Source organism: Lontra canadensis, unplaced genomic scaffold (genome assembly GCF_010015895.1).
Source record: "Lontra canadensis isolate GAN:19392208 unplaced genomic scaffold, GSC_riverotter_1.0 scaffold79, whole genome shotgun sequence".
Taxonomy (NCBI): Eukaryota; Metazoa; Chordata; class Mammalia; order Carnivora; family Mustelidae; genus Lontra; species Lontra canadensis.
In genome coordinates, this window is record NW_022631073.1 from 8,867,220 (window position 1) to 8,882,144 (window position 14,925).

The 14,925-nt window shown below is 53.1% G+C and overlaps 1 protein-coding gene across 1 annotated transcript; it reads right to left on the reverse strand.

Moving 5' to 3' along the window:
- Nucleotides 1-4,552: 4,552 nt before the first annotated feature.
- Nucleotides 4,553-13,563, reverse strand: LOC116881979 (deleted in malignant brain tumors 1 protein-like). Its single transcript, XM_032882148.1, has 6 exons — nucleotides 13,544-13,563; nucleotides 12,070-12,220; nucleotides 10,625-10,833; nucleotides 9,614-9,798; nucleotides 7,183-7,571; nucleotides 4,553-4,922 (listed from the first exon to the last, which is right to left on the reverse strand). Exons 1-6 carry the CDS (start codon nucleotides 13,548-13,550, stop codon nucleotides 4,628-4,630), a joined length of 1,236 nt encoding a protein of 411 aa, XP_032738039.1. The 5' UTR covers nucleotides 13,551-13,563; the 3' UTR covers nucleotides 4,553-4,627.
- Nucleotides 13,564-14,925: the final 1,362 nt, after the last annotated feature.

A 14,925-nucleotide genomic window follows, 5' to 3' on the forward strand; every position in this document is an offset into this window, starting at 1 on the left:
AGGGCCTGGGGAGCTAGGCTCAGGCATGGCGACATGTGCTGTGTGCCTCTCTGTCTGCTGTGCCACAAACCCCAGCTCCTGTCCCTGACCTGTCCTAATCAGCACTTGGGCCCCTTCCCCATCTCAGGTGCCCACCTGGCCTCACCTGGGCTGCATGTGGGCCCTGCTTTCATCAGAGCCCCTGCAAGCTCTGAGGGCGCTCCTCACCCAGTAGCTTTAGATGCCAAACTTTCAGAAGTGCAGGAGCTTCTCCCAAGATGTCATGCTGTTGGAGGAATCTTAGCATAGAGGAGACTGCTAGAGGGGTTTCCAAGCTCCCGGAGTCCCTTTCCTGGTGAATGTGGGCATGATGGGTTGGGAAATATTTAATATCCGGCAATGAGCATAGTCGTGAAACACAGCCTGACACCTGTGATGTCAGACCTCCCACTCTGGCCAGTCTCCGGGATCAGCTCGGCATCACTGAACACAGGGCTGGGAAGGGACTTGCCGCCTCTCCCCATATGTACAGTTTCCACCAGATACAATCCTAGAAAGCCCCTCAGGGAAAGATAACAACAGAATGGAGTTGAATAATTTTAAAAGGATGAGTTTGAGTGTAAGTACCTTTGTTTTGGATGCAATTTATTTAACTACTAAGTACTAACGTATTAAGTTCCTACCATTTAATCTTTCCTAATGGCGCTGATTAATTGCAGATTTGCAAGATTTCTGAAAATGCAGCACCCCACTGCAGCCAGCTGCCCCGGGCTGACTTCCTCTCTCCGCCTGGCATGCAGCAAGGCAGCGGTCGTGTGCACACACACCGGTACTGTATGTCCCAGCCAAATGCAGTAATCAAGAGGAAACTCGGGTCCAACCCATGGTCCCCTGGAGCAACTATGAGCTGAGGCTGTCCCTGGGTGGCAAGCACTGGAAGCTGCCCTGATCAAACCTGTCTGGAAAGGAGCCTCTATCTTGGGCAGACCTCTGTGCTGGTCATTCTGAGGGCCCTTAAGCCAGGGACAGGACTGGGGTGCAGAATCTGGGGGCTGCCAGTTAGCCTCCTTAGGCTGCCATGGGAATCAGGGCAAAACGGGACATACCCACCTCTCTGTTGTTCGAGATCCAGACAGGATTCTGTTTTCTTACAGGTAGGCAGAGGAGGCAGAGGCAGCCCTTTTCTGGGTTTTTTTTTTTTTTTTTTTTTTTTTTAGTATATGTGCTGCCGAAGCGAGCACTCTGGGGTTCTTTATTAGAGCAGAAAATACGAAGCGATTCCTGTAATGGTCCAGCACTAGCGTCCAAAGGGAACAAAGTAACAAGGTCCCTAGAAGCAAAAGGACTTAAGGCACAGCTGTGTCACCCTCTGGTGTTCACAGGTGGAATGGCAGGAGTGTGAGCCCCGAGAGGCTGTGCCCGTGGCAGGGGCTGGAGGGCAGGCTCTGTCCCCGCGGAAGGGGAAGGAGACAACTCAGACAACTCGGGACAGGTGACATTGTCTTGCTGTTCTCCTGGCTCCTGGGGCAGAGGGCTGGGGTGTCCGCATTCTGCCGAGGAGGAGCTGAGTGTTAGTGAGTGTGCTCTGAGCAGGTCTGAGGCACGGTCACCCCCGCACAGGGAGAGGTCACTGTGGATGGGTGTGGACCTCACAAGCATCAGAGAGCCCCTCATTTGCCACCAATTTCCTTAAGGATCACACCCCACCCAGCTGCAGACAGCCTTGTCAGGTGCAGCCAGAAGGACAAACTCTCTGTGAGTCCAGTGTCCCTGGGCTGCTGGTGCCTACGTCTGGGGACACAGGAGGGAGGAAAACCCGGCACTTGGAGTCTGGGGCTGGCCTCTGCAGCCCCCTGGCCTGCCCCCACCCCGTCCTGGATTCTGTGCTCTCTCACCTCTCTGAACCTCGGTGCCCATCCCTGCCAGGTGACAGTGATAACACCTGACCAGCGCAGCTGTCGGGGATTGCATTTCACTCTGTGTTTGAAGACCTCCCCGGGCAAGAGACGCTGAACTAGCGTCTCTCCACGCCATGCTTTCTCTGAGAGGATAGGCTGCGGCAATGGTGCTGGTCGAACGAGGTCCTTGTGGGAAGTGCCACTTTAAGATGGTCTCTGTAGAATGAGACTGAGTAGGTTTCCAGAGGGAAAGTGCCTGGGCATTCAGGGAGGGCAAGCCTGCCTCCAGAGTCCTCCCTCGGGGACAGCAGCGACCTTGGCCTTCCTCTGTGCCCTCTGCCCTCCTCTGTGCCCTCTCAGGAGCAGGGCCCCAGCTGGCCTCTTCAGAGGGACCAAAGGACGCCTCCACCAGTGGTTCTCAATCTTGGCTGCCTAGGAACCACCTGGAGATTTTAAATCACCACAGTCAGGTCCACCTGTAGGGATTCCGATCTAACTGGTCTGGGTTCAGGTAGGCAGTTGAAGCTTGAAAGCCCTGGACTCATCCTCGTGTACGGCCGGGAGTGAGCAACCCGGCCCGAAACCAGTCTTAGTGGCTGGAAATCACAGCAGCCCGGGTCCTTTCCACCTGGCCCTGCTGTGGCGCAGACAGTGGGCTCCTACTGCCGTGGGATTCTGTCTGGCTCTGCCCTATCCTACTATCTGTCTGGAGCCCTGGGCCTGGCCCCATGTCCCGCTCACCCACAGCCACACCTTCTGCCTCTGTCTCTATCCCTGTCTCCTGCTCCTCCCACACTTGTCTCTGCATATTTGTCATTCACTGTCTGGCATCTATAAGCTGTCCCCTCTACCCATCTGCACAGCTGCCAGAAAATCTGGCCCTGCCCACCTGTTGGGTGCTCCTCTCTGGAGATGCAGGGTTTCGTCCCAACTTGCCTGACGTGTTTTCTCCAGCATTGAGACTGTGTTTCCAGGAAAACCAGCCTCTATCTGTCTGTGGCCACAGCTCACCGGACATCTGTGACAAGGTAAACAGTTAGGGCCCTGCGGGGTACCAAGCCCTGGGCTCTCCTTCTTTTCTCACATGGGTTCCAGAGAAGGTGGGGTCGGTGTTTGAGCCCGTGAGCACTGTCCCAGCTTCACATCTGAGGATTCAGAGGCAAGCCACTAGTCATGAGGGTGCTCATCCTCAAGGTGAAGGTCACCACGGCCATGAAGGGCCCAGCAGAGACGGCAGGGCTGTGGCAGCTCCCCTAAGGGCTGGCCTACTTTCCCACATCAGTCGATGGCAGGTCTGGGAAGGAGAGGAGGGTGAGAATCAGAATGAGCCCCATGGAGAGGGGGGAGTGACAAGTGAGGATGGTGGTCTGGGTGATGATAATCAGAATCATTTGTGTAACAGGAGAGGAAAAAGGAAGGGACAGAGAGGTGCCAGATAGGAAACTGAGGCCAGAGGCCAAAGGTGGCCAGAAGGATCTCAGTGTCCAGTCAGCCAGTGTCAGCCAGGAAAGGTTTTGGACAGGAAGTCAGAGCTAGGCTTTGGGAGCTCAAACGTGGCCAGAGGTTCCAGAAGGACGAGAAGGGAGACTTGGGACATTTAGATAGCTGGGGAAATGGGTACAAACACCCCAGGCCAGAGATCCTCAGGCCCTGAGCTACTGCAGTGCCCATGGGAAGGGAAAGGAGGAGAGGGAAGTGGGCAGCGTCCCTGTCAGCCCCCCTCACCGGTCACCCTATCCCGTGTCTCTCCCTATCTCCGCCCCCCCGGCGGGGTCCATGCACACAACTTATTTCTGAATTACATCCCCTTCCAGTGGGAAGTAAGCTCCACAGGGGAAGGCATTTTGATCTCCTTCTGCTTATTTAGCTGTCTCCCCGCACATAATAGCCCTTCAAGGAGTGCAAACGTGAGGTAAGAGCCCAGAATCTGCTGGACACGCCCACTGCCCAAATACGCGACACAAAGAGAGCCACCAAAGACGCCCCACAGGTGGATCCCAATAACCAAGAGGAGGTCTTGTGGCAAGTGCGGCTACCCCACACCCATCCCTGTCCCCCATGCTGCCACATCTGCTGACCTGTCCTCAGCCTAGACCAGAAACCCTGTGTCTCAGTCTGAGGACCCTTCCTCGCCCACACCCACAAGAAAACAGCAGAGCGAGAAATGCAATCCCTGTTGGAGATGAGGAGATGGCGTGGCTGACCCCCAAAATGTCAGCCTTGCGAGCCGCTGGATAAACCCATCCTGCCTGCATCCGCACGGCCCTGCCTAGGGACACAGGGGCCTCTTGTTATCACTGTCATGAGCACTGACATCACCGTTGGTGTCGTGTTGTTGATATCAATGATGGTAACAATAGTACCAAGACCCGCCGTTCATCGCACCCAAGAACTTGACCCAGGCAGACATGAAGGCAGTTTAACTAACGTTATTTTATTGCATTTCCCCCAACAGTCCTAACCGGTAGATGGTCACGTCTTTGTTCCACAGAAAAGGAGCGTGAGGTGCAGGGAGTTCAGGAGCCAGAGGATAAAGGTGGCAAGTGTGTCCGTGTCGCAGATCAGAACTCTCTTGGCCAAGCACCGCACGTGGTCCCCCACAGACCAGGACCCCTGGAAGAAGGCGAGGAGCGATCTAGCGGACTCCATGTCACCCCGTGGGGCCCAGCAGGCCTGGCACGTGGGGACATCCAATCGGAGGGGGGACGCGATGCCCACAGAAACATCCCGGGTCCCTGCCCCTCTGGGGCCTAAGGGCGGGAGGGCTGGCTCGTCACCAGGTCCCTCTTCTCAGTGCGCGGGTCCCGCTTCAGGATGGGTCCAAGGACGACGTCCACCTCCTGGTGGGAGCCCACGTCCCTCTTGGCCCTGACGATGCAGCCCCTGCGGCAGCGGGAGGAGTAGTCGTTGGCCCTGCACACCACCATCTTGCAGTGCAGGTACACAGAGGGGAAGCGCCTCAGGAAGAAGAAGGAGCTGAACTGGAATCGGACGATGCGAGGCGAGGGCTGGGGGTAGGAGCGGTAGGTGCTGTCCTTGGCGCACCTGCAAGAGGAGAAGAGCGGCCGTCAGCTGGGGGCGCTGGGCGCACTGCCTTCCGCAGGACGCGAGGCCCCCACAGCGACTGTTGGGAAACCCAGGAGTTGCGGCAGCAGATCCTGAAGCCGCACGGCAGCCCGGGCTTTCCACACAGACGAGCAGGCCCCAGGTGGCACAGTGGGGGCTCCGTGCCGCTGGGTGCTGGGGGGCCTGGAAACGCGGGGCCCAGAGAGAGGGCACTGGGGAAGGCGGCATTTCCCTTCCTTCCCTGCCCGCAGGGCTAGGCAAGGCCACACTGGGCTACTCTCTAGTATCTTCGGTGGCTAGCACCTCGCCCCCACCAAAGTCTCTGGGGCCATGTCTCCTGACCCACCTCAGCTTGCCCTGAGCCTTGGGTGGCCCTGCTTTCCACACAAGCCTGAGTGCTCTCCAGTACCCCTACTCCAATATCCACCCCCTCCTTATTCCCTCAGAGGCTGCCTTCTCTCCACCAGTGTTAGCAGGAAGATTAGTTAAGAGTCCCCTGAAAGAGGGGCGCCTGGGTGGCTCAGTCGTTAAGCATCTGCCTTCAGCTCAGGTCATGATCCCAGGGTCTTGGGATCGAGCCCCACATCGGGATCCCTGCTCAGCGGGAAGCCTGCTTCTCCCTCTCCAACTCCCCCTGCTTGTTTTCCGTCCCTCGCTCTTGCTCTCTCTCCGTGTCAAATAAATAAATAAAATCTAAAAAAAGAAGAAGAAGAATCTCCTGAAAGAGCAGGACGAGAAACATTTCCCAGCTCTACCCCTGGTGGAGGAAGCAGCTTCCGTAACCCACGACATCTCTTAACGGGAGGATTTGGGGTGACAGAGCAAGGACGGAAGCAAACTGGTACTTGGGGTTTAGGGTGGAAATTTTTTTGTGGGGGATGGGAACCGTCACTAGGACAGCCTGATTTGCCTGGAAATGTGGCCCAGGGTTCCCTCGGTATCTTCCCGCCCCTTCCAGAGTCTCCTTCCTCTGCTTTCAATGCACATCCTCTAAAATACCATGTTCTTTTTTTCCCACAGGGGTCAATTTAGCAGCAAAGATGAGAAAGAAAGTACCCAGAACGTTGTCAGGAAGCAGGACATTTGTAAATGAGGTCAGGGTAACCCCAGGGCTGCTGGGCAATAAAACCACGTTTGCATAAAACCACACCAGTCAGTGTGGTCTGGAGGAGCCAGGGCTCCATAACCCAGGCCGCATTTCAGAATCACTGGGCCGGGGGGTATGGATTTTAAAACTACAGATACCCAAGCCCCACGACAGACCAAATAAAGTGAATGAGCAGGTGGGGCCCGGGCATGGCTGTGTTGGAAGCTCCTGATTCCTCTAATGGGCATCCAGGCGGGTAACCTGGCTGGTGCCCAGAGATAGCTAGTGAGTCCCCGCACTTCCCAGCCCTGATTCCTAGCAGAGCCCCTTTGCCTATCAGTACAACTTCTATATGATACTTCTGTGTGATTGTTACTGAAGTGCCAAGGTCGAATTATCAGCAAAGAAGGGTGCACACACCAATGGGCAGGGACGGAAGAGTAGGGATGGGAATTGCACATCCCAGCATCCCAGGACCCACTGATGAGCTCAGAAGAAGCAAACTCTACCTCCCCAGAGTCCTGTCATCCAGGGGAGCAGGCCTGTAGTGGACGAGTCCAACCTGGGCACCGCTGACCCCAGTCTGGATACCACTGACCTGACTTCTGCATCTCTCGAGTTGGTTAGACCCACCATTCTCAGCTGCTAGGTCAAGAGACTCCTGCTGACCCTGTTACTGGCAACGCTCCTTGTGGACCACCTGCCGTGCATACTCTTTGCCCAGAGCCCCTTTGCCTCCTTCCCATTTCATCCTCCCAACAGCCTATGATGTGGGCATCATGCTTCACATCTAAAGGGTGAAGAGACTGGCTCAGAGAGATACGACTGCTTGCCCAGAGTGATGCAGTGGGTACATGGCAGAGCCGGCGTCTCAGTCTCAAGCTGTTGCAGAATCAAGGCTTTCCCCACTACACGCATGTCTTCTTACAGAGTTTGGCCAACTGGGTCGAATCCCAGTTACAGCTAAGCTGCTTGGTGACAACTGGTGGCTCATTACTTCTCCACACATCCATTTCCATGGATGTTAACCATGTAGGACCACCTGACTGGTTAAGTTGGATCCACTAGAACCAAAATCCTTGAGACTTTGGGCTACTCATGTTTGAACTGTCGGGTGAAGCTTGACATTTGCCCCATGAAGACACTGCTTACCCACTCCGGATTAGATCATAAGTCAAAGATGTAAAGTCATTGGAATACGGGGACGCCACACAGGTATCCACAAACAAGGTCAGGGAGGTATCAGAATTGATGATCTCGGCCTGAAGGTACAAGTTCTGGTTCAGGTCCACGTAGTAGGGGTTGCTGGTCACCGGGTATAAAAATGAAGATGATGCATAAAAGGAAATGTTCACGTCAAAATTGCCATACTGCACTTCATTGATGTTGACGGTGTCATTAGCGATGTACATGGTGTCAACCCAGGTGTTCTGGAGCATTTTGCAGCTGATGTGAATGTGGAGATCCTTCTTCCTCTTGATGATGGCACTTGGAGCAGCTGCTTTGAGGAAGTTGGAATAGGTGATGGTATCATTATCTACCTGAGAGAGGAAGGCAGGAGAGCAAAGTCAAGCAAATGTCACCTGCTAAGGGAAGCTCATTGCTGATTTTGGTTACGATGAGAGCAAAGTGACTCAGCCAGACTTCAGAACCCTCCCAGGACCACACAGAGAAGGCACATGGGTGCCATGTTCCCATTATCTGGGCTGGACATGCTGTTTAACTAGGAGGACTCCCTCCTTTCATACAACCCCTTCCTCTTCCACGTAATGGGGAATGCAGTGTGGACCAGGTGTTGGGGCCTCCTAGGAGCTGCTCCCTGTGAGAAGATGGGTGTGTCTGGATGCCCCCCTGCCCTGCTGAATGGCCACCCTGAGTCCAGACTCCATGGCTCAGGGCCTTTCTTGCTTTGCTTCATTCTCGCTGTGGCTGGGAGATACCAAGGGAGGCAGCCATGCACCGGAAGGAGGGGCTGGTGGGATTCGTTTTCACTGTGCTGTTTGAATGGCTCAGTAGCTATTACAGCTTGGTATCTGAGGCTGCCAGGACTGGAAGTGACAGAGGGTGGAGTTTTAGCTGTGGTGGGTACCTGATCTCTGGGGTAAGGGCTCCTGCAGAGACTCATGTGGACAGCTGAGCGACACTGGATCACTTCCTGTCACACACTCCTTTGTCACTCCCTCAACCACCGGGATCTGTTGGGCTAAATGACTATCCCCTTCCTCTCCCACTGTTTGTTATGTGTCAAAGGATCAGCAATGACCTTGCTGGGTAACAAACAGTGTCATCTTAGCACCTAGCCCAGTACTGGCTCCCGGCAAATGCTCAGTACATCTTTGGTGAATGACAAGTTGATGTCCTCTGAGTGTGTGGGTCGTGCCCAGTGTACATATTCAAACATTTCATGTTGTGTATTTACTGTAGTCCTAAGCCAAATAAAAATATTTGCATGGTGTCTCTTCCCTGTTACTTAGGTGTCATCCCAAAATTCAGAATTTAGATGATTTCAAATAAATTTACATAAAATTAAATGCAACCATTGTAAGCATGCCATCCAGTGTGGTTTGATGATAATCACCTCCACAAGAAAATCCAGAACATGGCCACAAGCCAAATCAACGTTTTCCTGCCCCTTTGCAGGCAATCCCCTCCAACCAGGTCGGCTTTCCATCCTACATTTATTCTCCATTCCTGAATTTTATAGAAATGGAATCACAAAGTGGGTACTCTTATGTGGCTGGCTTCTGTCACTCAGTGTAAGGTTCTGGAGATTTTCAGAGTCTGACATTTGTCCTGCTACTTCTTGGCCAAGTGGCCTTGGGCCACCTGCTGGACACCTCGAAGTCCAGCCTCCCTGTATTTAAAGTGAGGTGACAATGAGAGAATTCTGGGTGGGTGTCCGGGGAGTATGACACCTGCTAATCCTAGTGCTTGGCCCCGGGAGGATGAACAACCATCCAGTTTGCTCAGGACTGAGGAGTTTTGTAGAACATGGGACTTTTCCATGCTGACATCTGAAAAGTCCCAGGCAAACCAAGACAACTGGTCACCCTGGATGGTGACAGCTCAGCTGCAGAGGTTGATTTACTGTGAAGCTAATAAAACTTCAGCCTCTGGGCCTCCCCCGTGCACAGGTTCCTCCAAGGCCTAGCAGTGTGCTGGCACAGCCCTATGTTTCTGTACTTACAAAAGTAAGATGCATTTGCATTCTCTGCTTCATGAGGCACCCGCCCCTTTCACCAACACCAACCCCAAACTCTATAAGCTTAAGGCCCTGTAAAACCTGGAGCTGCCTCTCAGAGCTGCTGTGGTCCTTGCTGATGGGAAGGCAGCCTGCCACGCACCCTCTGTGCCCGACAAGGTAGGGGAAGATGGCTTGCTGACCTTCCTTCCTCATCCTTACATTTCAAAGTGGCTATAGCTACACATCATGGCACTAAGGGACAGATTTAAATCTTCACCCTCATTACCCTGGTTATATCATCATCACGTCTCTGGGGTCCCCAGAATTCAAGAATCGCAGCACACATCACTATAAGAAAGCGTATTCAGCAGGAGATAGAGTAGGAAGCCCCAGACTTACCTGCTCGGTGGTGCCGCAGCCGGAATATGGAATTGTGAACAACACCTGGCTGGCCGTTATCTGGGGCTGACACTGGGAGCTTTCATTCCGGGTGGAAATGACAAGGTCCATGGCAGAATAGCCCAGGGACTGGAGGTAGCTCCTCCTCACGCTGGCTTGCATGTGGTTTGGCAGACAAAGCAACTCTGGTGGCCGAGGGCAAACAATGCAGGCAGTCAGCACCCCAGCAAGCCCACTAGGCGCTCCTCCCACATAAAGGTGCAGAGACCAAGATGGCGGACAAGGATGGTCCACATCAGAATAGGCCTCGCCACAATCCCGCAGGTGCCCCATGGCTCAGGTCCATGTCTTTCTCACAAGACCCCTTTGAGGGCACAGGGATTTCAGATTCCCCTGATGGAGAAGTGGAGGCAGGATGTGAGATGAGTAAAATGTATTGCCAACCTGCCATTTATCCATAAAGTAAAGTAATGCTCCAGCTGAATGAAGGAGATGTTATAAAATAAAGTCCTTTAGCTATGGAATGGGTCATGCTTAAAATCCTGACTGCCAAAGAGATCTTGGACATCCCCTCATCCAGTCCCTAGGGAATCTGTAAATCAGTCCATTTAACAGCTCAAATTGTGGCCATTAGCTTCAAGTGGCCGAGGGACCGGCTCAGTCCATCTTCAGAGAGCAGCCAAACTCGCTAAGTCTCCGGACACAGTCACAACAGCCAGGTGGTCGCCTGTGTCCTTGGCACTGGCGTCTCACCATCTGCTGAAGGTATGACCTCACACCTTCCTTTCAGTCTCTGCCAACCACAGGAAGACCACCACACTGCCCATCAGCCCGTTCTGGCCCCGGACCTCATTTCTGGGCAGCGGAGTCTCAAGACCACTGCTTGTGGCCCCTTTCGACACCAGATCAAGCCTTGGTGACGGGACAAAGCTGCTCTCATTTCTTATTCAGCAACCATAGAAGGGTTGAGCAGAGGGACCCCCCACCATGAGCCCCCACCAGGGGACTTACTGGTGTTATCTTCAGAAGGGCTGGAGTAGTAGTTGGCCTGGAAGCCCCTCCTCGTGATGCTGCCATCACTGACAAAGCGGATGGACATGAAGTTCGATGAGGAAATGAGGGGACCCATGGATCCATTACAAACCCGGGCGATCAGAGAGGAACTGTGGGAGGGGCCGTCGAACACCTCAATATAGTCATAACTGCAGCCCCCTTCAAGCCTGCGGGGACAGAACGCAGAGTTTCAGCTTCCCTTTCAGCCACGATGGGAGGCAGGGAGTGGGGGTCACACCTCTGTGGCAGAAATGCTGACAGAAGTAATAGTTGAGAATAATAGGAGGATAATTATCCCATGACCTGCATGCATCAATCTCTGTCCGCACATACGAAACCCACAGCCCCTCTCCTAACAGTCCTTTGCATCGTGAAAGGAAGGGGTCACAGCCTGTCCTAGATCGCTTCTTCAATCAAGAAGACCCCGGCTTCCCATTGAATAAAATAAGTAATCATGAATCTATAGTGATAGAAATACCTAACTGGACTAATGATTATTGGACAAGTCAAATAAGCTCTCTGAGGGTTAGGTGGTCGACCTTCTCCACAGATCACATGAGCTCGAAGTACAGTATCTGGGACCCGAAATGAATTGCAATGATGAGGCGATTAAAATAATATTATAACCTATGCAAAACCCGGATGAATTTCCGAGGCAGAGATTCGCAAGGACACAGCAACCAAAGAGCCAGAGAGATGACTGATGTGTTCAGTAGTGGCTTTCACAGAAGAAATGATTGCACCCCCTTTCCTGGACACCAGAAAATACCCATACCTCTGCGTGGTCACCCCTCCTTGGACCAATCATATAGTACTGGGGCTTTGACGCTGTCTCCTCTGCTTAAAGCAGTGATTCCCACTCTTTGTTAAATGAGGAATGGATAATGTAGCCTCTATAGCCGAGATTTCTCCACCACTGCTTGACGGCCCCCCCTCCCCGAACTCACCCCCTAAGAAAGGAGGCAATGGAGAGAAAAGGGTTAAAAAAAAACCAACAACAACTGGTATGGTTAATAGGATTCTGTGTTTTACCATTACTCCTAATAGTCACCCCTCCTGCAGGATAACATTTCCAAGCATTTTCACCTCTTTCTCTCTCGTGACCTTCCCAGTAGGCAGAGATGAGAGGAAAGCAGGTATTTTATTCCCTTGTTTTGACTAAGGTTCAGAAAAATTAAGTATTTTCTGTGGTCACACAGCAAATTAGTGACAGACCCAGGACTTTAAACCAGGGCTCTTGTGCTGGTCCCACCTCCACAGGCTGCCTCTGGGTAAAAAAATTGAACCTTTAAAAGAAAATGTCAATTGGGCCAACATCCGTCCAAAGGGCTGGGTACCATTCATTCTGTTCTAAGATATCTGCGAGGTCCCCCACGTGTTCGGCTCTGCACCCACGAACTTACTGGACATCTCTGAAGACAACTGTGATACGGTAGTTGTTTTGGACTTCAATGTCCCACAGACAATTGGCGTTGTTTGGATAGTTCCCCGGATAGAACGGGCTGGAAAAGTACCCAGATGGCTGGGTCAGGAAGCCTCCACAGGAATAATTTGCTGTTGAGAAGAAATGGAAATGTGGAGGGCCCCCAGAGCCCACTGTACAGTCACCTGGGGAAATTTTTAAACAACCCCCTGGCCAGAAATTCAGCAGGAGCTGGTATAGATCCAGACTGTACAAGGAGGCTCTACTTAAGGAAGCCATCTCCTCATTTTTGTCACTGTGCCCTCACTCCCCTCCCTCACCACTCCACCCAGTGGCACTGTCATGGAGGGGAAGAGAAAGGGGGTTTTGTCGGAGAGCCCAGAACTTATTGTTTGGGTGGGTGACATTGCATCGCACCAACAGCAGGAGCTGTTGACCAAGAAAAAAGGTAACAATCAGTTTCCTGATTGTTGGCACAATTGTTCAGTGTTCATTGGCTCTGTGCAGAAATGAGCCAGCCCTGGGTTCCCAGCGAGATGCTGGACGCTCGCCCTCAGATTGCTCACAGCCTGGAGCCGTGCATGCGAATGAGGAAATCCTAGCATAACGGGAGCGGGCTGTGATCAGGGTAAGCCCAGGACAGGGTGGGAGCCCAGAGCATTGCCTTCTGACCCAGACTGAACAGAGAAAATGGGACAAGTGTTTGAGGGGTAGCAGTCAGGCAAAAAAGTAGGGGGGTGCGGTTCCATGCAGAGAGAACAGCCTGAGAGCCACTAGCACGCTTAACGAACGTCAGTGTGGATGGAGCGGGAGGAGTGGGGGAGGAAGGCAAACAGACAGGGAGGTGGCTCTGTGCCCAGCCATGGAGATCTGCACCCAGAGGCCCCGAGGAGTCATGTGAAGGTTGTGAAGGTGTGAAGGCTGGGACCGACACTGGCATTTCATAAGGACGCCCCAGCTCTTTTGTAAAGAATGGACAGGGACAAGGTTGAGGGGTCCCTGCTGCAGGAAGCAGATGGTGAGGAGGGAGGATGGGGATGGGGGGGAAAGCCCCCAGGAGCCACGAGTTGCTGAGAATGCTTAGAGCACACGCAGCAGCAGCTCCGACGTGGGCCATTGCAGCTGTTGGTGGCTCCACACGGAGTTCGGTGATGAGACAGGACCCACTGTCCTTCAGTGACCAGGGCCTGGTGTCTGAGGGGACAGGCAGGACCTACAGTGCCTGGCCTCTCCTGGGGGCTGACTGGAGATCTGAATCTTAGGCTGGCCAGGCTCCTGCTGCTCAAAGAGGAGCCCAGAGAGAGGCCCAGCCCTGCTCGGGTGGGGACAACTGCTGCATGGGATACCAGTGCTGGGAAGACATAAGGGGCAATTCCTGGGAGAGCGAGTGGCATCCTGGGACCAGCTGTGGAGAGGGCCAGCCAGGCGGCTGGGTAGAAATCACGGGGACTTACCGTGCATTATTGGCGGGCTTCCTGGAAAGGGATAGGAGAAAAGCATTAGTCGCTGAAGTGTGGCGGGAGGAGGGGTTTGCACGCGGCAAGGGCACACCCATATGACTCACAGTCTGACCCCTTCTATGAACGCACTGGTGGGTCATGGAGTTATGGCGGTAAGGCCTGTGCTACTAGCGGGAGGCTTCAGGCAGAATCCCCAGCTGCTCCCCCAGCCCCATCATCACTTGGGGGTCATCAGGGCCACAGCCAAGGTCACAGCACCACTTATTCCTCATTTCCTACTTGTCTGGCATTGTCCTAAGGGTTTACATCCATGAGCCATTTAGGTCCCAGAGCGAATGGAAGGGTGAGAACACACGTGCACACCAGCTGTGCAGCAGCATGATGGCCCCAGGGTCTGGAAACCCCCAGAGATGAAGTAGCCCCTTCATGGCCTCCTGCAGCGGGAAGACCAAGGGCACAGCCGACAAGCTCCTGGTCCTGGGCTGCCCCACATTAGGGGCCTTGATCTGAGGATCTGCCTCCCTCAGAGGGCATAGAAAAGCGACTCTCGGCCAAGAGGTGACCCAAGCTCCAGAGGGAGCACAAGTCACCTTGGGGCAAAAATGCCAAGAAAGCAACAAAGTGATTATTGTCCTTGTTTAATGGAGTATAGGAATCGTCTTGGCTGAGCGGGAATGATGGCCCTTGGAGAGCACCCTACAGTGTAAATGATACCCCAGGTTTCCCGCCAGTTGACAAGAAACAGTGGGAAGTGGGGTCTAGAGCAGAGTTTCTGCCATAGAAGGCCTGGGCTTGCATCTTGTCTCTGCCTTTATCAGCTCCATGAACTCGAGCAAGTTACAGAAACTCTCTGCCTCAGTTTCTTCATCTGAAAAATGGGAGTGCTAATAAAGTCTGCCTAGTCAGATTCCTGTGTGCATTAAATGAGATAATACACACGAACCCTGAGAGCGGGGCCTGGCACATAGCAAGGGCCCGATGGTATCAGCTGCTATTATCTATCGCAGAATGCTAAATCATATTAATAATATTAAGTGTTCAAACTTTTGTTGGTCGGTTTAATAGACCATTTAAAAATACCTAGTCACTGACTGATAACAGAAACAAAAATCGACTCGAATCTTGTTTTCAAAATTGGTCCCTGTTATAGCATCTATGAACCAGCACGAGGACTTCACCTCCCTCCAAGGTCAAGAACTATTCTCACATATGGAAGGACCACATTTTGTACATCCGTTTACCAGGATGAACTTCCAGATTGTTTCCACTTTAGGGTTATTAGGAACACATTTGTCTGTAAGTTTCTGTGCCGTCACATGCTTTCCTTTCTCCTTGGTCGTATTTCTCCAATGATCCCAATGCTGACTTGAGCAGTT

Bases quoted from the DNA above. Each gene is read 5' to 3' on its own strand.
- LOC116881979 (XM_032882148.1), bottom strand. The intron at 7,572-9,613 runs GTAAGTCTGGGG...TTCCTCTCTCAG, and splicing joins GCTGCGGCACCACCGAGCAG to GTAGATAATGATACCATCAC. The intron at 4,923-7,182 runs GTAAGCAGTGTC...CTCCTCTTGCAG, and splicing joins TATGATCTAATCCGGAGTGG to GTGCGCCAAGGACAGCACCT.